General features: G+C 37.8%; 4 protein-coding genes and 1 long non-coding RNA gene across 17 annotated transcripts in view; 2 read left to right on the top strand and 3 right to left on the bottom strand.

The window, feature by feature from the left end:
- The window catches only part of LOC126617832 (protein WHAT'S THIS FACTOR 1, chloroplastic-like), a 32377-nt gene extending 15328 nt beyond the window's left edge, over positions 1-17049 (bottom strand). For 6 of the 11 annotated variants that reach the window (XM_050285893.1, XM_050285895.1, XM_050285897.1 and 3 more), the window contains exon 1: positions 15300-17049. In XM_050285893.1, the coding sequence (XP_050141850.1) occupies positions 15590-17038 (1449 nt within the window). In that variant the 5' untranslated portion in view covers positions 17039-17049 and the 3' untranslated portion in view covers positions 15300-15589. Of the gene's footprint in view, positions 1-11640; positions 12419-12709; positions 12976-14392; positions 14754-15299 lie in introns of those variants that run through there. The other 5 variants (XM_050285901.1, XM_050285902.1, XM_050285904.1 and 2 more) reach the window with 5 other exon arrangements.
- LOC126617834 (protein WHAT'S THIS FACTOR 1, chloroplastic-like) overlaps positions 1-17147 on the bottom strand; it is a 32475-nt gene extending 15328 nt beyond the window's left edge. The window contains exon 1 of one of the 2 annotated variants that reach the window (XM_050285907.1): positions 17046-17147. The gene's annotated coding sequence lies outside the window, so the exon portion shown is untranslated. Of the gene's footprint in view, positions 1-1355; positions 1447-17045 lie in introns of those variants that run through there. The other variant, XM_050285906.1, reaches the window with a different exon arrangement.
- On the bottom strand, positions 530-6682 carry LOC126617838 (uncharacterized WD repeat-containing protein C2A9.03-like). 2 transcript variants are annotated; one of them, XM_050285921.1, is made up of 10 exons: positions 6492-6682; positions 5791-5920; positions 5525-5701; positions 5333-5419; positions 4826-5017; positions 4551-4661; positions 3296-3387; positions 3107-3212; positions 2300-2386; positions 530-1899 (listed from the first exon to the last, which is right to left on the bottom strand). In XM_050285921.1, the coding sequence occupies exons 2-10, from the start codon at positions 5878-5880 to the stop codon at positions 1513-1515; spliced, it is 1329 nt and encodes a 442-aa protein (XP_050141878.1). In that variant the 5' UTR covers positions 5881-5920; positions 6492-6682; the 3' UTR covers positions 530-1512. The 2 variants fall into 2 exon arrangements, with proteins under 2 accessions (XP_050141878.1, XP_050141879.1); XM_050285922.1 differs by having other exon boundaries at positions 4883-5017; positions 6492-6679.
- LOC126617850 (uncharacterized) lies at positions 8905-11481 on the top strand. The gene is made up of 5 exons (XR_007621554.1): positions 8905-9153; positions 9255-9323; positions 9977-10036; positions 10748-10817; positions 10960-11481. It is a non-coding gene; the product is annotated as an uncharacterized LOC126617850 (long non-coding RNA).
- A 4598-nt stretch (positions 17148-21745) lies between the features above and the next one.
- On the top strand, positions 21746-22386 carry LOC126619680 (uncharacterized). Its single transcript, XM_050288096.1, has 2 exons — positions 21746-21792; positions 21882-22386. The coding sequence occupies exons 1-2, from the start codon at positions 21746-21748 to the stop codon at positions 22384-22386; spliced, it is 552 nt and encodes a 183-aa protein (XP_050144053.1).
- Positions 22387-23450: the final 1064 nt, after the last annotated feature.

Below are 23450 nucleotides of genomic sequence, written 5' to 3'. Positions count from 1 at the left end.
AATCTATCTTTGGCCGGCGATTCTTCCATGAATATGTATGCCAAATTTGGTCACTTGGACTACGCCCACCAACTATTTGATGGAATGCCCAGGAGAAACCTTGTCTCTTGGATCGCTCTCATTTCCGGGTACGCCCTATGTGGGCAACCCCAAAAGTGAAATTACTCAAACCTTCTCAACTAACGGATCTAACGGTTGATCCAAAATGACTTATTATTTAATGGGTTGTTAACGGATTCACCGGTTAACGACCCGGCCCGTTAAGCATCCACTCAAATACTAATATTAACGGTCGGATTAACAGATTGGATCCAAAAATGCCAGGTCTACTTGAAATTCACCTTTATATCATAAACTTGGACTAGTTCATACGCCAGGCTAGAACAAAGTAAAAATCTCATGACCAAGCACGATAGTTTGAACATTCGCCACAACAAAAATACACTATAGTTCGATGGCTGAACTGCAATAAGCAAAAAATATGAATGGCCCGAATGCAGTAAGCGTTCTTGTTTGAAGCAAACAAAAATCAGCGAAACAAATTTTATTAGAGAGGGTAAAAAATTACAGCAAATTGAGGGTGAAAAAATTGAAATAATAACAATAAATTAATAACCAAACACTGGAAAAAAGAAAGTGGGAGTAAGAAGAAGGAACACACTTGCCTGGAAAACAGGGGGTCGGGATTGCAATCCAGGCAGCTAGCTAATCCACTTGCTGTTATAATTTGCAGAGTCTGGAGATAAGTAAGAGATGAAAGGGAAACGCTACTCTCTCTCTCTCTCTCTCTGCGCGGCTCCCCCGTCTCTCTTTTCTCTGTGCGTGCGTGTGTACTGTGTGTGTGAGAGAGGAAGGAGATAAAGTTCGGCCCATCTACACGGATGATACTTAGTTGCTGTCTGGGTAGTACTCATTTTACTCACCAAGCTATGTGGTCCAACAGGAATACATCTGTCATTTGAAAGTCTCTATACAACATCTGTGCGTGTTTACCAACAGGGGTTGGAATGAAATGAAAGGAATCATTCATGACTGAAAGGATTCCAGTGTCTACTATCCATTGGGGAATAAAAATTTATGCGGGGTCCACTCAAAATCAGCAATCCAATTCCTAATATTCTCGGAATCAGACTACCGAACAATAACTAGTATTCGGATTCTGGGACAAAGCCTTCATCCGGAATCACGTTTTTCTACCCAAAACACCCTTATCTTATCCAGAAGAGTTCAAAAATAGTAAGGTATCGATGAATCATTGAGAGAATGGATCATCCGAGGGAGGAAGCTGGATCTGAGAGAAGTTATGGGTTAAATCTCTTTGCATCGAGAAAGGCAAAGACAGCTCCATATTTCACACTCACAATCTTTACACCCTACACAATACACATATGTGGTGACATTATGAAGGGTACAACAATACCATCTGGCTCACTATCCACACCAGGGTTTCCACCCTCAGTGGTTTCTTATGAGCGAGATGAAGCAAAACTATCCACACCAGGGTTTCCACCCTTAGTGCCTTCTGTTATACTGTAGCAAGCTGGCGTATGTTCGGTCCCAGATTCCTATATACAGAGACTCGTCATCGGGACTCATTGATACACCGGATATCTCCCCAAAGAAATCAATCTCTTGCCGCACTTTGTAGTATGCCTTTGTGCTATATATATGCACAAAATCTGCAGGTTCCGCGACCACCAAGAACTGACCATCTGATGAAAAGCGAATTGACCTAGCAGCACCCAAGCTATTCTTCAGAACGGCAACTGGCAATGAAAGATTTCTTATGTCCCAGACTCGGGATGTCTTGTCCTGGTTTCCAGTGGCAAATATGCAACCATCAGGATGCCATGCTGACGCAAAAGAGTAATCCAGATGACCAACGACCTTAGCAATAGTCTGGAATGACAAAAAAAAACAAGGTTGTATATGGTTAGTAAACGGTTCCCATCTTTGAAAATAAAACCTGGAAAATGCTTTTAGGGGTAAATTTGGAATTTAGAAGCACAACTGCTCCGCTAACACAAAGTTAAGGTATATTAAAAGATAAACAAAAAGTAGATATCTCTATGCTGAACAATTATAAAAACAACTATGTAAGCAAAAATCTGTTATCGTATTAAAGATGACACTTGTATTGGTATTTTACCACCATTAACCATTTCCTCGAAGTCTACATGTCTCGCGTTCAATTTTCACAGTTTACCTCATCTTATTAGCAAGAATATTTCTATGGAAAGAAATGCAACAAAATAAGTTACAGACAAAAGTATCATGATCAGGAAAAAGATCTTGGTACCTTCCCATTCTGCGAATCCATGAGCAATGCATCTACATGATCACCAACAACGGCAACAAGCCTACGATCTGGGCTTATTGATGTATGCTGCAAACAAGGTGAGCTCCACGTTAAGTAAAAGAGTTATGGGAGGAATAACCACAGAAACCAACACATTAATTCCAGTTTAAGCAATTGCAGATCACTTCCAATTTACAAGCACTTAAGTATATTGCACTCTTCTATTTCAAAGAGGTAATTTGTTTCAAGTCTGCAAAATATTTTCAATACTAGGATTGGCTCAATCAACATTTTGTGCTTTAAGGAGAGGGTCAACGAAGAAAAATTTTGGCAAGTGGTATCGACCAAAATATGAAAAGGAATTTTGGCAAGTTGGAGAGGAAAATTGTTCCTATGTCATTAGCTGAAAAGGAATATTGCTTCAATTTATCTATAAAAGAAAACGATGTCCATCAAGCTAAACCAAAATATGAAATTAGTCTGTGACCTACACCAGTCACCAATTTCCTTTTATTTTAAAAATTGTCCTTGTCCTCAGCATGACCAATTGAACAAAATAAAACTGATTTGAAAGATTGACTTCCTAGTTGACATCTCAACAATTTCCAAATATATCAGAAATAATCCTCTCCAATGCACAACTTAGCCTTCTAATATTAATATCCAGGGAGGTTGGAGTCAATGAAAATCACAGAAAGTGAAAGTGTAAAGACAAATATGTAGATTCTTAGTATAGAAGTAGAAAAAGGCAGGTAAGTTTATCTGACAGAAACCATCAATATGAATTAAGTTCTTAGGATGACTCACATTCACTGGCCAAGGGAAACGAAAGTGATTCAAAAGCTGAAACTTCTCCATGTCATATTCTCTTATGCCGCAGTCATTATTGGATGCCATGAAATGCATTCCACCCCTGAAAAAGCGTTTCTACATCAAATTGTGTTTTATTAAAAGAAAAAATTCAGTTGAACAGATTTTCAGAACTAGCTAAAATACCCCAATCTATCGTATATTTCAACAGCATTTGTGATGGCATTGTCATCATGTGTGGTCCGGGTACAGAAACTTACTCCTTGTTTATCAAGAGACTGCAGATAAAGACAGAAAAATATGATTTAATACTTTAACTGAACATTAACCAGAAATATAATCCTTTAACAGACTAAAGCGCTAGTTTGCATCTGATAATGAAAAATATAGAATTACAAGAAACAAATAATATCCAACAAGACATGAGCGCCCAAAATGCCATCAGTAGCTACCACATCAGTTGAACTTAATCATTTCATTAACAAATCATTGCGGAAACCAAAGATATGCATGCACAAAGAAAGGACCATGTCAAACCATTCTTACTAGTAGTACAACAAAAGAGCAACAAAACCGCTTTCCTTATCCAAAAACTGAGCTCAGTGCGGATCCTAGTACACCGGATTAGTTATGCACTTTCCTAATCTAATTCCTAACCAGCATTTGTTCCAGGTTCAAGTCCGGGAAGGTGTCCCTTATGTTGCCTATCAAAGAACAGCTTCCATTACCCTCAACCTCAAGACTATTCCAAAAAGTTTTCACATACCTCAACAAACACTTACCTGCACACTGTCACTGATATCCAATATTAGTCGGTTCTTACATTTCATTTAACTTAAATTCAGTCAAATATTTTACAATATATTTAGACAATTCCCTGTCCATAATAGAATCTAGGCTTCATCATGCAACAATCTTGCGTACAAAATGGTATTCACACTCAACACAACATGTAAAAAATAAATATTAACAACCCCCTTCACAAAGTTAATAATATTATTACAAAATTCAATTTTGTTTTCCTAGGTAGAAAGTATTAATTTCAAGACAGAAATTACGAGCACCACACAACATAGATCATAATATAAAAACCAAACCATTCATGTCTGACTCCCCTGAAAGCCGATATTGCCAGTTGTTCTGATTGGTCAAGGACAAACTAAACTGGAGTTCAAACTCAGTTAGCGAGGTCATATCTCTACCCAAAAAAAAAAGTAATTTTCCAAGATCAAATACAGTAACCAAATTTCCAGCCAGCTAATGGCATTAGCTCTTTTCTTGACAAGTCAATGGCAAAGCAAAATCATCAGAATGGCACAATCCCAGACAAGTCTAATTGTCAGATTTACCAAACAATACGTCTAATGTGGAAATACTTAACTCTCATCAAACAGACATGCACTGTCAACACGCTATTGAGATGTAAACATTAGAAACTCACTTTACAAGTAAGCTCTCCTTGAAAGCCACCAGCAACAAGAAAATTGTCCTTGACTGCCAGTGTGCTTATCTGAGTCTGCATAAAACCCTCCAATAAACTTCCTGCATGTTTCTGCAAGACCATAGAACTTGGCAAACTTAAACTATGGACACAAGTAGAGGACAAATAGCAATTATAAGGAACACTTCAACATATGTAACATAATTGGGAGGGGGAGGGAGAGAGCATAAACCAACAAAAGCTGAAAAACAATGAAAAACAATCCATTTGATTACTTTATTTTCTTTCAAAGAAACTAGATCATACACATTATGTACAGGAGGTTGTACTACCTCTGTTGGGGCAACATGTCCTGCAAAATTGAGAACCTCAGACAAATTCCCAGATAGAGAAGACCAATGCATGACTGAAAAGTGGGACATGAAGTAGACATCATGCTTTGAAGTGGCCCAAACCAAATTTCTCAGCTGCATGTAAAAATCAATAAAGAATGTCAAGTAGGATATAAAGGTAAACTTCGTGAACATTATCGTGCAAAAGTTTTATGAACATTAGCTTGCGAAAACAGCTAAAAGGAGTGGATAACTTTATCTTGTTAGAGTAAAAAAAAGTATCATTTAACTAAAGCAAAATTATCCAAGGCAATAAGTTCATACACACAAAACCCATGAGAGAGAGAGAGAGAGAGAGAGAGAGAGAGAGAGAGAGCGGGATTAGTGGTGAAGTATACCATCAAAAAATGTAAAAATAATAAACAGCTATGGCATTGCAAGTCCACAAACCTGGAAATGAAGGATTGTAGGTTTAACCAGTCTTGTATTATGGAAGAAGTCATAGTAGTTTCCACCTTTCTGCATTTGTTTGCACTCCTGGTCAAAGTTAACACATATTATTAGTGACGTCTGCTAACTTCAATAGTGACTTGCTAATTGGGGAAATGAAATGAAGAAAATGCTCGAGAACAAGAAGTAAACCTTGTCCACAGCTTCCCCAGATAAAGGGATGTTCTCATAATTCCTGTACTGTTCTAGCCTCGTCAATCTGTATTTTTCCCTTGTTATGCTCAATCTGTCCCATGGAATACCTTGAATGTCCTTTCCCTTTCTTGCTTGTGCAGATGACGTATCTGACACTTTGGTAAGCTGCTCAAACTGAAGAACAAGGAATTTCAAGTCCATTTAGTACAACTGGAAAAAACAAAGGATTGAACAATGGGAGCCAAGAGTTGATGGAAACAAACCATGTCATATTCATCAAGACCCATATCTCCACCTTGATTTTCTTCCTCCACATCCTCGACAAAATCAGACATGTCCCCTTCATCCGCCATATAATCGAATTGATAGCCCTGCTGGTAAGACAAGCTCTATCTGCATTCAAAGTTCACAATTTCAACATCTTCAATACAATTCCAGCACACTTTATAATCACCAAACACACCCACAGACTTGATGATTGATCATAATTCATTTCCCACATAAACATATGTACCGATATAAAAAAACCGAAAAGAAAAACCCAATTCCCATGAAATGAACAAACAAGAACATATAGATATGGCAGCATAACAGATAGAAGAATCTATACATGTTATTGAAAGTCTACAGTTCCTCTGACATCTATAAAAATCTACAAAAAAAAAAAAACTACATACCGCCAAAGAAAACAAATTTATGGGAAGCTCAACTACTAATTCTAACAAAATATTATACTTTCATCACATACACACAAACACAAACACCCCAACCAGAAAGGACACGACTTTGAAACCATGTCTGAGCGTTTTCAAATCAAACTATTCAAGACAATAAAAGCAACAACAACAACAACAAAAAACTAAAATTGAATAATAATAATTGAAACCCAGAAACCCTAGGTCAAAAATTGGGGGAAAAAATAAAAATTGAGAGAGATTAGCGGAAGGGAGGAAACAAAAAGCACCTGCCTGAAAAACTGAGATTTGGGCTTTTCTTTTTTGCAAAGGAAGTGAATGGATGTCAATCAATCAACCAATCAGGCAACAGCTACCCAGCTGTTGGCATGATTTGAATTGCAAAGCCTGAAAGAAAACTAAAGAAAAGGGAAAAAATTGCTCCTCCTTCAACCCCTATTTCTCTATTCTCTCTCTCCGTGAGTGTGTGTGGAAGACTGTCACGTTATTAAGCCACGTTAATATTTTATATTATTATTTTTTTATTTTATAAAAATTAATATAAAATATTAATATAACTTAATTGTGAACATACAAAATAGGAGGATACGGAAAGTGGAAGGGCTGACGTGTGTCGATTGCGTCAAAAACTGTTATCAAATTGTGTGCGTGAATGAGAGAGGAGAGAGAAACAGATGAGAGAGAAAGAGAGTGGGTGAGAGATAACGATGCAAAAATAATAATTTGATATTTTCAGTGGGGGCGATGGATGAATGGACGAACTGTGAAGATATAAGAGCAACTCCACCGTAGAAGTCCTCTCCCAAGCAATACACTATTCAATTCATTCTGTGAAGTAACTGCCCTTAATGAACAGTAATTATCTTTTGCATCTCCACCGTTGCACTTGAATAGCCCTGTCAATAGGCAATAACATAGTATTAATTTTTTTTTTTTTTACAAAATAATAGTAAATAAATTTATTTGTAATTTCGGATAAGATATTATAAATCGTTCTCGTTGCGTCACGTGTCATTTACCAAAAACGACTACTATTGGTCATAGATTTCAATAAGATTTTTATCCAATGTCATCGTGCCACGTGTCGTTATCTTTTCAGAATCTTTCAGGACAGATTTCGATCAGATTTTAATCGTTCTCGTTGCGCCACGTGTCATTATCCGAAAAGATAATTATTGGTGATAGATTTCGATAAGATTTTTATCCAATGCCGTTGTGCCATGTGTCGTTATCTTTTCAGAATCTTTTAGGATAGATTTCGATCAAATTTTTAACGAATAACGGCATGCCACGTGGCACTATCTGAAGGAATGTTGAATCTCCATATAGCCCAAAATGAGAAGGAAGAGGATGAGGAGCGGAGAAGGAGAGATGACGAAGTAAAAATGGCCAGAAACTCACATTCCCATCGAGTCATCCAAGCTGTGGCTCAGATATGCGGGCCCACCCGTTCTGAAAACCTTGATAGAAACAGGCAACGACGAGGTGTGGAGCTGTTGGACGATTATTTTGTCCATAACAGTGCATTTCCTGATACGTACTTCAGACGTCGTTTTAGAATGGAACGACATTTGTTCAACAAAATCATGATTGCTGTTTGCAACCATGATTTTTACTTTGTGTAAAAGAATGATGCTTTTGGTGCTATGGATTTCCTTCTCGAGCAAAAAATTACTGCTGCGCTGCGGATGCTTGCATATGGAGCATCTGCAGACCAAGTGGATGAGATAGCGAGGATAGGGAAATCAATCATTCTTCAGTCCCTGATGGGGTTTTGCGGAGCAATCGAATCTATCTACACCGCAGAGTACCTCCGGCAACCTGCTCACATGGACTTGGAAAGGCTTCTGAAGAAGGCCCAGATGCGAGGTTTTCCTGGGATGATTGGGAGCATTGATTGTATGCATTGGACGTGGAAAAACTGTCCAAGTGCATGACAAGGCGCTTATGGAGACAAAAAATGAGCAAAAATTATCATTTTGGAGGCGGTGGCATCTTTTGATATATGGATTTGGTATGCCTTTTTCGGGGTTCCAGGAGCTCAAAATGACCTCAATGTCCTTGCCCAATCCCCAGTGTTCAACGATGTCCTGCAAGGAAAGGCACCAAAAGTCACGTATGAGGTCAACGGACGTATGTACGACAAGCCATACTACTTAGTTGATGGCATTTACCCAAGGTGGTCAACATTTGTCAAAACAGTGCCACGTCCGCGAAGTGCAAAGGAAAAACACTTTGCAAGCTGTCAAGAGGGGTGCAGGAAGGATATGGAGCGTTGTTTCGGTATCCTCCAAGCTCGCTGGGCGATCGTCAGGGGTGCTGCCAGATTGTTTGATGTAGAGTCGCTTTGATTGATCATGATGACGTGCATCATTCTTCACAACATGATTGTGGAAGATGAGTATAATTATAAAGCTGTTGATGAATATGAGCCAAACACGATGAACAATTCAAGAACACATATATATTTTGCTCATGACGCAACCGATGGGCCCATGCAACAAGAGTCATTAGAAATGGATGAACGTTACAATGTGTAACAACCCGTCCCGGGATTTACTGTACATAAATGGTATTTTTGTATTTTCATCAAGTTTGGGAATTTATCTTCCTTTTAAAATTTGTTTTTGGTCTTAAATGGTGAGCCAAGGGGACCCACCCCCCTGATTTTGTCCCCGAGCCCTCTTCTCTCTTTCTTCCTCTCCTTCTTCCCCTTCTCGTGTACTTCTATTCCTCTCTTCTCTATGACCACACTCACACCCAGCTGCACTCCCTGCTCGAGGAAGACACAATCACCATCTAAACCTCGTCCCTTTCCTCTTCCTCTTGACTCTGCGCAACTCGGCGAAACCAAGAAAATAACCTCCGGCGATTCCGACGGCTTTCGAGGCCATTTTCGGCCAAACCACGGCGAGTTGGCCGGCGTGCAAGGTATCAATCTCTTAGTCTCGTCGAGTACTATAACTTTCCTTTTTGTTTCACTCAATTTCGTTGAGTATTGAAGAGGTTATACTCATTTGAATCTTACCCAGTTTCCGGCGACCTCCGAGGCTTTCGAGGCATTTTACGGCCAAACCGCGGCGAGTTAGACGTCGTGTGAGGTACCATTCTCTTCGTCTCTTCAAGGGCTACAACTTTCGTTTTTTTCTCGCTTGATTTCGTTGAGTTTTGACAAAGTTATGGCCGTTTAAAGTTGGGTAGTTTTCCGGCCGAATTTCCGGCCTTCTCCTTCGTCAACCCAGGCCATCCGGCCTTTCCCTTCCCCTTGGGCCTTAAGCCCGTTAGATCCCAGCCCGTTTCTTTTTATTTTAGTTATTTATTTTAAAGACCCAAAGGCCTTGGGCTAGTTTTTGGTTAAAGGGCTCAAGCCCAGCCTTTTATTTTGTGAGGCCTTAGGGCCGGTTTTGGTGGGTGTGGGCTGTGTGCTTGCAGCCCGTGTGTGTGTGTGTGTTTGTTTGTGGTGTGTGTGTGTGTTTGGGGTTTAAGCCCAAACCACATATATTCACCCTAAACCCTTTTAACCTAAAAACCTTAGAAAACCCTAAACCCTAATCCGGATTTCAAGCCTAAAACCCGTTAGACCTAATTTAACCATTGACCCCCGGTCAACGTTGACTTTAAGGTTGACTTTTTGGATTTTCGTCCGGGATCCTTCTTAGAGTAATTCGACGTTCTAAATCCGTTTCCAACGTCCGTTTTCCCAAATTCCATTGCTATTATATAGTTTTATTTATTGGACTCTTTATGTGCTTAGGGGCAATTATTATGATGTTTCCGTCTTCGCTAGTGGCGCAACTTTTGGCAACTAAGTACTGTGAGTGGACCCTTTCTAAAATTACATGATTTTATAGTAATTGCATAAATAATTAGCATGCCTACGAATTTATGATGTGATTTATGTGAAGCCTGATGATTTAATATATTGATTATCGTCTCGTGTTTTGGTGAGGAATTAATTGTTAGCCTATATTGAGCTATATTTTAATATATCGTATTTTCTATTAAAACCATGAACTGGTAGACTATCTGATAGATGACGATAGGATGCTAGAACATGTTTTTGAACCCCTCTTTATAGTGTAGACGATGATCGGTAACCTATGCTATGAAGTGGTTATTTAAGAAAGACGTAACTATTTGTGCGTACCTAGTAGACACTATGCCGCCTGGGGCGAGGAACTGGTGTTGGCATTTAGGCCGGGAGAAATAATCCTTAGTTACGGGCACAGAGACCACGGAGCAGGCATTGGGCCGAGAGATATATTTATTCAGTGATATTTCTAGCAGCACACCGCGTTTACGAGACGATTTATGATGCGTTTACTGTTTTGATTTCCGCGATGCGTTTCCGCAATGTGACTTTTGAGATATTTTGGCATGCTAGGATTTTGATTTAAATCCATCACTTACTATGCTAGTAGTTTTCACTATTAAACTTTGGGGGTTAGTATGTTGATAACTGTTTTATTATTATTATATATGTAAACTTGGTCCACTCACCTTTGTTTTGCGCCCCCCCATTCAGGACTTAGAATCAAGGTACCTAATCCCGGCGTGAAGGCACTTCCGCAGCAGCATCTTCGGATCCTCTCGATGTAGGACCCACTCCCTTATTCATTAAATTTTATCTTAATTATTCTTAGTGATTAGGTTTAGTTGTATGCTTTGAGCACGTTCCTAAAACTTTTAACTCATTGTATTTCAAATTTCTAACCCTTATTTATTTCTTATTCTTAGCTTTTGTATCAATTAATGGCTTTCGTCACCCTCGGGTGTCGGCCAGCACGTGTCGGTCCTAGTATTCGGGGAATATCAGGGTCGGGGCGTGTCACAATGAAATGGTCATTCAACGATATACTGCATTTCAAAGGCCAGACATGCACAATTCCCGGCAAAATGACTTGATAGAGCACCAGTGGACATTGAAACAAGCTGAAGATAATTAAGTTCATTTAGTGTATTTTTTATTATTTGGTATGTCTATGTAATTTTATTTGGTGTGTTTTATTTTAGTTCATTTAGTGAGGTTTTTATTATTTGGTGTGTTTATGTAATTTTATTTGGTGTGTTATATTTTAGTGAGGTTTTCATTATTTGGTGTGTTTATGTAATTAATGAGGTTTTTATTATTTGGTGTGTTTATGTAATTTTATTTGGTGTGTTATATTTTAGTGAGGTTTTCATTATTTGGTGTGTTTATGTAATTAATGAGGTTTTTATTATTTGGTGTGTTTATGTAATTTTATTTGGTGTGTCTTATTTTGGTGTGTTTATGTAATTTTATTTGGTGTGTTTTATTTTAGTGAGTTTTTTTATTATTTGGTGTGTTTATGTAATTTTATTTGATGTGTTTTATTTTAGTTCATTTCGTGAGTTTTTTATTTGGTGTGTTTTATTTTGTGAGTTTTATGTAATAAATTGGAAACAACATAAAATACTCTATTCAATAAATAATAAATTACAACCCAAGGTGATTAGAAAACTATGGGCTTCGATTACAAAAAGTACTCTAATCATCATCACTTAACCAATTTGTGATGCTAGGATGATCTTCTCTTGTCGTGCTAGGACCATCTCCTCTTGCTCTCGCTTCTCTTGCACGCCTCCTACGCTCCACATCCTCTTTCTCCGACTTCCAAAAATATTTAGAATTTGGAGACTTCCCTTCTAAATACGTGTTCATAATCTCACGATCTTGTTGAGCCATTCTTTCTTCTCTAACCAGTTTCCTTTCTTGCCTAAGTAGCTATCTTTCTCTCTCATTAGCTTGAAATTCTCTCTCAACAGCTACAACTTTTGCCTCCTTTCTAGCCTTATCAGCCTCAAATTTCGCCATTTCCCGTGCCAAAGTCAATTCACTATGGCGAGTAAGTTCTTCCATGTACTTTGCATAATCATGCTTGGAAGCACTTCCTTTTCTCTTTGAAGCCTTCTTACCTTGAGACTTAATTGGATAACGGGTCAAACCCGACGCTTGTTCAGGGATGGGCGTTTCATGCACTTCTTCTCCATCATCTTTATGCGAGCCATTATCAAGTGTAGAGTGTAGAGGGGTGTTGTTCATGACAACTTCTGGACCGACATGCACAACTCTGAATTTAGGACAATCTTTGACAATATTCCAACATTCCCACAGGTTGAATGATTTATTTTTGCTTTTGGTTTTGGCACCATACCAAGCTTGTGCTTGAATTAGCTACACAATGGGGGAGAAGAAATAATTATAATCAAAGTAGGTAACAAATAAATAATACAAACAAATAATTATAATTAAAGTAGGTAACAAATAAATAATACAAACAAAAAATTATAATCAAAGTATGTAACAAATAAATAATACAAACAAAAAATTATAATCAAAGTATGTAACAAATAAATAATACAAACAAATAATTATAATTAAAGTAGATAACAAATAAATAATACAAACAAATAATTACAATGTAAATTTGGGTATAGTACAAACAAATAAATAATATATTGTTACCTGATCCGTGTAATTTTCCCCACTTCGAAGATTACTACTAGCTTGTGCAAATGCGTCTCTCCAAATACTAAACGATTGGCTAAGTAATTTCCAACGACTAGACATCGATTATTTGGTTCTACTCCCACCCATTTTTTCAAGATAATTGGTATGAATAAGACTCCACATTTCTCGCAACTGCATCTCATTACCCGTACGCGAACTATGAGTAATTTCAACCCAGCTAGTACACAATGCAACATCTTCAAGAAGTGTCCAATTCGTACCTGCATCAGTAGTCATTTTATTGAAAAACATTGGATTGAAACTTTGAGAGAAAGATAGGAATGTGATTGAAAGTAGTTGAGAAAATATGAAATTGTGGTGTAAGTTAGATGATAATGAGAAGACATTTATAGAAAAGTAGAAACATTTTTTTAAAAGAATTTCAAATATTTTTTCGAATTTTTTACAATTTTTTTATTCAAATAATTAATCTCTGCCGTTGGATTTAAAAAAAAATTAAATTCCAACACTCCATATTGTGTCAAGTGTCACAACGGTAACTTTTCTTAATTTTAAAACTATTTTTTCTTTTTATTTATTTATTTATAAAGCATATTAATATCGACCGTTGAACTCAGATCGAACGGTTGATATTAAATAAGATTTTTTTTTACCGTTGAGATCGAACCGTCAAAGTTAAAGAGCCGTTGAGATCGAACAGACCGTGGGAAGTCACCTGACTTCCCAACAGTAACATTTCAGTCTGAAAAGTGGGCTGATTTTTTTGAAAAGATGTCGGGCGACGCGCCCCCACGCGCGAGTGGGGTGCACGCGTCTGACAGAAAAAAAATAAAAAAAGGGCAACCAATCCACTCAGGCTCAAGGGCTGGCAATTCTTCACAGGCCCGGAGCTCAAGCCTCCACCTCCACTCGGGCTCCTTCACGCTGGAGTGAATCCACAGGGCCTTGGGCCCTTTTCTCTCGCCTGTACCCCGAGCAATCCATCACGGTGGAGTTGCTCAATGTCACGTGTTCATTTGTCGACAAGAAACCTCATTTGCATTGTTGTTAAGTCCCTAGGACTATTCACTATTTAATATACCCAGTAAACAATAATTGTCTTTAATGAACATTAATTATCTTTTGCATCTCCACCCTACACCCTGACAATAGGTAATAAAATATTTGTATTTTTTTAATTTATAAAATAATACAAAATAATTTTATTTGTAATTTCGAATAAGATTTTTAATCGTTCTCGTTGCACCACGTGACAAAATATGAAATTGTGGTATAAGGTAGAAGATAATGAGAATGTATTTATAGATAAGTAAAATCAATTTTCTTTTTTAATTTTTCAAATTTTTTTCCAGATTTTTATTAATTTTTTACAATTTTTAATTTTTTGTTCACATAATTAATCTTTGTTGTTGGATTAAAAAAAATTGAATTCCAACATCCCAAATTATGTCACTTGGCACAACGGTAACATTTCAGAATTTTAAACTCTTTTTTTTTTAATTTATAAAACCGAATAACGTGAACTGTTGATCTCAGATACAACGGCTTAAATTAAATAAGATTTTTAAATTTTTTTTACCTTTGGAAATCCAACGGTCCATAAATTGTTAATCAAATAGTGTGTATATATATGCTTGACGAGTTCTAGTTTTGGCAGTAATGATGAGTTCTAGTGTCGGCCAACAACAATTTGCTGTGTTTCGTAGTAATGAAATAGTGCATCAACTATTTCATTCACAGATGTTAATCAAACATTAGGAGTAACAGCGTAGTCGAAATATATCAAAGCGACTTGAATCAATGTAAAAAGTGAAAGGTAATTCCATTCTCCATACCTATGCTCACGCTCGAGAAAGGAAATTCCAAGTGAAACCACTTTTTGAGTAGATATACATAGCTGAACAGCACGAAGGTAATGGAGCCATTGATGCAGAGGTTGAGAACTCAGTTGCTGCACTGGACATACACCAATCAGCTATCTTTATGCATATGTTGCCTCCATGAAGAGCTTGATCAATTATCTGTGCCACTTCATGGCCTGCAAGGGAAGGAAACATTTAATAAGGTAAGGGCAACAAAGGAGTCCAACACTTTCGCGCAGACATAAACAACTCTTCATAAGCAAGCAGGCCATCTCTGAGAAAATTTGTGGTGAAATTATGCACTTGTAAGTTTTAGACTTGACTTTTCCCAAATCCACCAGTAGGTCAGGAAGAAAAGCCTCTGCATAGAACCAAATCCTGGTTACTGTGGTAACAGAATTAGAAAAATGTTTGACCCGTATCTGTCCACATAGTAGGGCTCGTACTATGTAGTCATCGAAAGCCAATTCATCATTTTCGGAGCATAAACTAGGATACAACCAAATTTAGAATGATCCATAGAACACGCTCCATTTTATCAAAGATGATAATCTAATACATTGAAAAGATTAGGTTTACACCTTTAGTTTCCAAACTACTAGAGAAGACCAAGTAAAATGATTACTGATTACTCATCTAGGAAAACTTTTAAACAAAACAGTTATAATTCCTCGAATAAAATAAGAGAATATGAAAAACAAATTCAGCACAGATTTAGATACCTTGTATTAAGCTTCAATTATGTAGGTTGCCTACAATCTGCTTCTTCCATAAGCCAATTTTATTAACACAGGAAAGTGAAGGGAAGTGGTTTTGAATTAAGTAAACTTTTCACCTCAGGATAATGTAAGGTATTTCAGAAAAATTACCCTTTAGGTGAAGGGCCATTTGCTTCATATATATAGATACAGACTGTGAGACTTCATCTTTACAGTCATTCATATAACTGCCATAATACTATCCTCGCACTTTGATTATTTTCTGGTAAGATCTGAACACTTGACATTCTTTTCTACCAAGGTTCCATTTGTTGCTTCCCGCCATCATGAACAGAATGAGCATCAACAGTCCAAAACTGCCCTTTCTCCCTGTAGTCAATTATCTCACCCTTCTTGTCAACATCATCATCCACATAAAAATCTTCAGGCTCAAACAAACTCTGAAAACCGTCATCATAGTCATCATCATCATCACCATCGGACTCAAAGTCATCACTAGAGCCACCAATCTCAGTGTTGTTAATCCTAGCTTTCTTCCTCTCTCTTCTTAGTCTCTTGCTTTCTCTAACCAACTGCATCAACTTTTCCTTTATCACCAAAGCCTCTTTCTTCTCCAACAGTGCACCCTTGTCATCAAAACCCTCCACTAAAAACACTGAATCTCTCTGCCCTTTCAAGCTCACATAGAATAACTCTGGGTGCCGTATGATCATCCCTCTCAACTTGTTGGACAGCACAAAATCATTCCTAAAATGAGTCAAGTGGTCTATCAAAGTTCTCTTTTCAACCGTCATCCCTAGCACTTCTCTCACCACCAAACAAGCTCTCTTCTCTGCCTCAATTGACTCTTTAGGCAAGTCCGAGATGGGGGTATTGTATGGGCACACACCCGGAATTTCTTTGAATTTGAGCAAAAAATCTTGGTGACGCCTCTTCAAATTTAGACCCTTTCGGAGCGTCAACTGCTTGAATTTCAAAGGTCTGTCTACTATTAGCTCACGTGACTGAACTTCTAGAGATGGTAAAGGCTTTGCCAAGTCTTGGTCCCAGGAGACAAGCTCAAGTGCACGGCCATAGGAGGTGTCAACGGTCTTGAATTTATTTGGATGGTCATTGCATAGACAAGAGCGAAAATTAGGAGGAAGACCAAGATCTGGAGCTAGGTGAACCAACTTTGACAGAAGTAGTCGATGATGAGAAGAGAGCATAAGAAGTTTCTGGAGTTTGGTGGCCAAGGAGTCAGAGATGGCTGATTTGAGACTTAATTCCTCAGCAGCAAGGGCTGCTGCAGCTGGGGTTAGACGGACACAGAGTTGTGATAATGATTTAGTTGCATTGGATGGCAAGGGAGCTGTTGGGATTGCGAAGAGTTCAAAAATAGTAGGGTATCGATGAATCATTGAGAGAATGGATCGTGGCTTTGATAGGGAAAGGTAGGCTCGACACTTATTGAGAATATGAATTGGAATATAGCACTTCGGTTTGGAAAGAAGCAGTGTTTGTAGCTTTTGGACAAAACGTATCTTGTTTTGCTTCACAACATGCTTGTCTAGTGAAGGACTGCGGACAGTTTTGACAGATGAGCAAGTAACTGAAAAAGGGATATTTTCTGAGATCCTATTGTTTTTATTATTCCTCTTGACTGTACCTAATAAGCAAGGAGGATTCCAAGGGAGGAAGGTGGATCTAAGAGAAGTGATGGGTAAATCCCTTTGCAATGAGAAAGGCAAAGACAACTCCATATTTCACACTCACAATCTTTACACCCTACACAATACGCATGTGTGGTGACATTATGAAGGGTACAACAATACCATCTGGCTCACTATCCACACGAGGGTCACATTAAACATTTCCAGCCTTAGTGGTTTCTTATGAGCATAAAAGGTCGTACCCAGTGCAGAAGGCTCCCGCTTTATGCAGGGTGTGGGAGAGGTGAATGTCGGCTAGCCTTACTGATGAAGCAAAACTGTCACAAAGAAGCACAACTATCCAAGTAAGTGCGATGATGCTACGCACTTTATCTACCAGAGATAATAGTGTACCAGCACAATGCTAGACCTTGTTTCCACTATTTTTATCATCTTCACTGGAACATATGGTCGTACCTGTAAACAAAAACAAATTTAAGTCACATAATCATGTAATAGGTTCAAAATACATGCATCAGCCCTAAGTTTAGCCACACATACAAGCAAACACAATTTCAACCAAAGTGCAAAGCAGTGTTCTTAGGAAACTGATATCTATAAGTGGAAAAAGGAACCCGCATGTCCCATATTCAGAAGGAGAAGACATTGTACATCTATGACTAGCAAACTTAGCAGTATCAATTTGCCAATTTTGTATTTCATGTTGACTCAACCTAACACCAGAAGACAAAATTCTTCTCCATAAAGGAATCCTACCTAACTATCCGAATCCACAACATTTTCCATTGTGTATGAAACAAACACTAGGTTTCTCTGCAGAAAAATTGAACTTTCCGCTGGGTCTTAAGCAAAACACCCAGCCATGACCTAGTCATCAAATTCTCATGCTCCAGTTATACAATCACGGACAAATAAAAGATGGTTCAACAACAAAAACCCTCCCAAATAAAAACCAAAGAAATTATGATACCATAACACCAAATGACAGAGGGCAAGTCTTGGCGCAACGAAAAGGTTGCTCATTTGTGACCGAAAGGTCAAGGGCCCGAGTCTTGAAAACAGCCTCTTTGCAAGCAAGGGTAAGGTTGTGTACAATAGACGTTCCCCGACCCTCGCAAAGCGAGGAGCCTTGTTGAGTTGAGGTCGCCCCCCCCTTTTTTTTATTTTTTTTTATCACCAAATGACACAACGACATACATATATACACATCAACAGGGAAGAGGCACCAGAGGGAACGATCTCATCACAACTCACAAGAACATTAAAAAGAATTCAACCAAAAAGAAAGAACTATCATGCAAAAAATAAAAAATTGAGATAAGAAAAAATAATCATTTGTCCAGAGATAGTGACTGACTAAGAACTTATGCAAAATTGAGTGAAAAGCACGGATTTAACCTTAATCAAAAGGGTTCTTCAATACATAAGAAATCAAAAGAAATAAAATTTATGGTACACAAGAATGGTAGAAAGTGGGTTATCCAATCCAATTCAATACTAGATGCCAAACAAGGACTAAGATACCCACAAAGAAAATATATCAGTGTTTTCAAATGGAACAATAAAAAAATTGAAATAATAACAATAATATTAATAACCAAACTATGTGGTCCACACTTACTCACCAAGCTATGTGGTCCAACAGGAATACAACATCTGTCATTTGAAATTCTCTCCCACACCCCAGCTTAGTAACCAAACAGCCTCAAATAACCAAGCATTCATCTTTTCTTGTTCCTTTCTTACCATGGCTGATCTACCATGAAAGACCACCTAAACCAAAATAATAATCTTCTTCCCATGGCAGATGTAAACCAAAATGATAAAATTCAACAAGTGGGAGTTCCAAACAGAAAAAAAAACACGAGTTTATCAGTTGCACTAAGCTTTCTCCGTCGACCCCACACACAATCACTCCTCCAATCGTCGACTCCACCCAGCAGTGAATGCCACCGTCTTCTGCGGTAGTGAGGATGACGAGTTGGGGCTTCTCGCTTGGTGGTGAACAAGGACTCGACGCCGGCTTGGCGAGTGAGGTCGAGACCGTCGAGGGTGCGAGGTTGTTGAATCCTAGAATATGGAGCTTGCAGGATAATGGCAGAGCCGACGAGGCCGCGGTGGCCGGTTATGAGTACCGTCATCAATTTGTTCGAACGGAAGGAAGACGAAGCGGCGAAGAAGATTTAAGTTTGGTAACAGTTTTAAGGGTGAGGTTGTGTTTCGTTACAAAGATATATACCATTGAATTTTATGGGATACGGACAGGGACGGAGTCACTATAGGCCTATAGGGGGCGGATGCCCCCACTCAAACAACATTTTTGAGTGCAGAAAAATTGTACAATTTTGCATCTCAATGACCAACCCTAATTAAAATAAAAATTGAACCCTATATGTTAATTGGTATCAAGGGAAATGCCAAGGAGACTCTTCCAAAAGTGGACATTTCCATGAACTTTCCATCACCTCATATTTTTAGCATAATCCCCGTACCAACATTATTAATTATTGTGCCAAAAACATGAGGTGATGAGAGTCCCACTTTGAGAGTGTCTCCTTAGCATTTCTCTTAGTATCAATATGACTGACTTCACCAACAATGATTCTAAGTGTTTTGTATGAAAAACTTTATAAGATTAATATATAAGTGTTTGTTTAGTAAATTTTTTAGCTTTTTAATTGTAACTTTATTGTTTGAGGATGCCCCCATTCATACAAATCTCTGACTTCGTCCCTGGATATGCATCGTATGAAAATAGTTTCAACGATCCAACCGTCAAACTTGTTTGTATATATACTTCGAGATCGTGTACGCCAAAAATCGAAAAAAAACAAGCATTCAAAGATCAAGTAACGGACAAACCTTTTCGACGGTTATAAACGAAAAATCACAATTTAACGGTTATTTTAACTTCGATTTTGATGATTTTTTACAACTACACTCCAAAGATGCATGCATTTAATAGGATGAAACAAGTACCCATGGGTAATACTTACCCATGTCATGCTAACAGGTCATGTAAGATATTGTTTAGTCTACTAAAAACTACGACTCAATCAACTATAGTTTTAAAATTTGGAGATTGCCATCAATTCTTATGTGACATCCCTGCCCGAGCCCTCATTGTAACATCCCACATCGCCAAGAGGAGTGGATCTCTACCTAGAACGAGGCATTTTGGGAGCTCACTGGCTTCGGGTTCCATCGGAACTTTGAAGTTAAGCAAGTTCGCGTGAGAGCAATCCCAGGATGGGTGACCCACTGGGAAGTTCTCGTGTGAGTTCCCAAAAATAAAACCATAAGGGCATGATCGGGGCCCAAAGCGGACAACATCGTACTACGGCGGAGTCGAACCTAAGATATGGTGGGACCCGGGCCGGGATGTGACAACTTACATGTATTTCATACAACTATCATCTGACAATTAGATATAATTCTTGTGAATATATCTATTTAATATAATCATCATTTGATGTTTAAATATAATTCATGTGAATATAGGTATTTTATTTAAACCCACACACTATAATTAAACTCTATCATCACTCTGTATTTATCCTGCTTTTATTCCCGCTAAAACCTAATAGCTAGAAAAACAATTTTTTTATATTGATGGATGGTGATTTTGAACTTTTGAATCCTCTATGACTCGATTTATGAATGAGTTGTCTATTTGATTTCAATTTTTTAGAGTTTATAATATGAGTATTTGGGTTTCAATTTTTTTCATTAATCCTGGTCTGCTACAATGCCCGGACACACTAAATAAGTGTCATAGTTGATGCTCTATTCATGGATTTTTTTTGTAAATTGATCAACCCACTGCGCTCTAGTTGCTGCTCACTGTTGCACCGATGATGTTAAAAATCTGTAACCTTTATGTAGTCTGGATTTTCCATCTTCATTTTGGTTGAAGAGCTTTGGGCTCTTCATCTAAAACTTAACAATCATCCACCGTCCAAACCCCTCAAAATAGGTTCTCTAGTAGGAATGATTACTTGACAAAATCATGCAATATATTAATGAGTAATGAAATTTTATAAATAATTGCTCAGGAGTACAATTTACGAGTTCCAGAATAGGCTTCATGCTTGTGTTCAGAGTTAGTTGTGAGAGAGGATCAATCACCAATCCTGGATTTATTGTAACGATGTCGATTCCATTTTATTTTGCAAACTTCCAATAGCAACTTCCTCCGCCAAGGTCTTTGAAATCATATACCAAAACTGATGAAGGAAAAGTCTTAGTGAACACAACAAACATGCATTTAAAGCATAACATGCATTTTTTTACACAACAAAAAAATAGTCATTTATGTGAAGTATGCTAACAACCATACCAAAGCCAACAAAAATATGAGCATCAATCGTGTCAGGACAAATAATTATTCCTTTCAATTAATTTACATCCAAGCATGACATAACAGGTTAAAGAACCCTAAAAGGGGCTCATATTCTAGCACATTAGAAGGTGAAATATCAATCAAGGCATCTTAGGCAAAGCATGATAAGCTGAAAGTGATTTCTGCAGGTGTGAATAACTATAAGAATAGGAGAGAAATCAGATAAAGATGAACATGAAAAAATATATAAAGTTGGTAGAGATATTTATGAACAAGATTGGGGAAGAGAAGAAAATTAAGTTGTGGGACTTGAGGAAAATAAAATGCTTTGATTTTGGGTTTTTAATTTTTCAAATGGGTGTAAAGATAAATTTACATATTGAATTGGGTTTGTGAGGGTATTTAAGGTAGTAAATTTGGGTTTAAAGAGATATTAATAGTTTAGTTAAAAACCAATGGGTGCAAAAAGAGACAGATTGCATACAAGAGACAGATTATCCAGGTTTGTCAACAATATTTCATCCATCTGCCCTATGTGCAATGCTGAGGAAGATAATAGAGCTCATTTATTCTTGAATTGTAACTTTGCAGACTAATATGGAATTGTCAAGCCATACCTAATTCCATAAGATTAAACCAAACTCTTCATTTTAATGAATGGCTTAATGATCTTACGGTTAAGGTTGATGCAGGTTTGTGTGACCTTAGTATAGTTTTGCACATCTGCTGGCAAATCTGGAAGGAAAGAAATCAAGTGGTGTTTCATAATAAAGTTCCAAACCATTCCTGGATTGTTAAGTTTGCTCTTAATCTTGGAAAGGAATTTATTGAAGCTAATAGTATAAGTCCCGTGAGTAAAAGTGGTAGCAACCCATCCCTGCGTTCTTCTATCCGGTGGCGTCCTCCTGATGCCGGTTTTGTTAAACTCAACTTCGATGGCTCTATGGTGAACCAAGGTGCAGCTTCTGGTTTTGTGATTAGAAATTTGACAGGTGAACCTATTGCTGCAGGGACTAGATTTACTGGCCAAAACACGATATTTGTTGCGGAGTGCCTTGCTTTGCATAATGGTCTTTGGTTGGCTAAGGCCAAATGATTGTCCCGTATCATGGTGGAGGGTGATTCAAAATTGGTGATTGAGGCTATTAGAGGTAATTATAACACTCCTTGGAGACTGAAGACCATTCTTGGAGACATTAGCTGGCTGGCTGAGTCGTTCTTGGAGATTTGCTAGAAACATGTCTTTAGGGAAGCGAATTTTCTGGCAAACGCTATTACTAGAGTGGGGTTTTCAGTTGCTGGTTCCCATGTTTGGGATAAATATCTTCCTGTGGAAGCCCATCAGGCGTTCCTTTTTTATTGTACCCAAACTGGTTGCCCTAGGGGAACTCGTTAATATAATCCTTTTTCTATAAAAAAAAAGGCGCAAAAAGTAAGTTAGGTGTAGAAAGAAGTTATATGAGTTTAAATAAAATTTCCCTTGATACAATCACCATCTTACCGTTGAAATGATAATTGTATTTTATACATATAAGTATTGTAGCCAATCCTACATTTTGATTTCTTTTGAATTTGACAAAAATTCATAAGGAAACTAAAGCAAACCAAACAAATGTTCAACGATCGGGTGTGAGTGAGTGACTTGGTTTGGGTGGTTTAGGGCTAAACATTATTCTATTTTCCTTTGCATATTTCAACTTTGTTCAACGATCTGATCTGAATAACCCTGACAACCCACGGTGGGGATCGACCGAATGTAGCGTTGACGTTCGTTGGCGAAGATTGAACATCTGAAAAAGAATTCAACATAGTAGAATGAGGAATGACAAATTGTTCGAACGTGGAACATCAACCAGGATAAGCAAATGTAGACAAAAACAAACAAGTAAGACTATCCAAACCTGAGCCACTTGCATACAGTGTTGTTGCCATTATTTGCAAAGTGATTCAATTGCAACTCCTTCAGAAACTGATGGAGCACTAAATTTCCAATTCCATTTGCAGCTAAATTTATTTGGAACACTTGGTTGCATGAGCAACAAAATTTGAACTTAAACAGCTCGATAACACAGAACCTGATGTTGAAAAACAGAAAAAGCATTGCAAATTCATTGTTTAACTTTAATGGAAATGGAGTTAGAGAGAGGTGGAGGACCCTCT

This window comes from Malus sylvestris, chromosome 4, assembly GCF_916048215.2.
Source record: "Malus sylvestris chromosome 4, drMalSylv7.2, whole genome shotgun sequence".
NCBI lineage: Eukaryota > Viridiplantae > Streptophyta > Magnoliopsida > Rosales > Rosaceae > Malus > Malus sylvestris.
The sequence above is the reverse complement of the archived record's forward strand: the minus strand, read 5'-3'. Positions and strand labels throughout refer to the sequence as shown.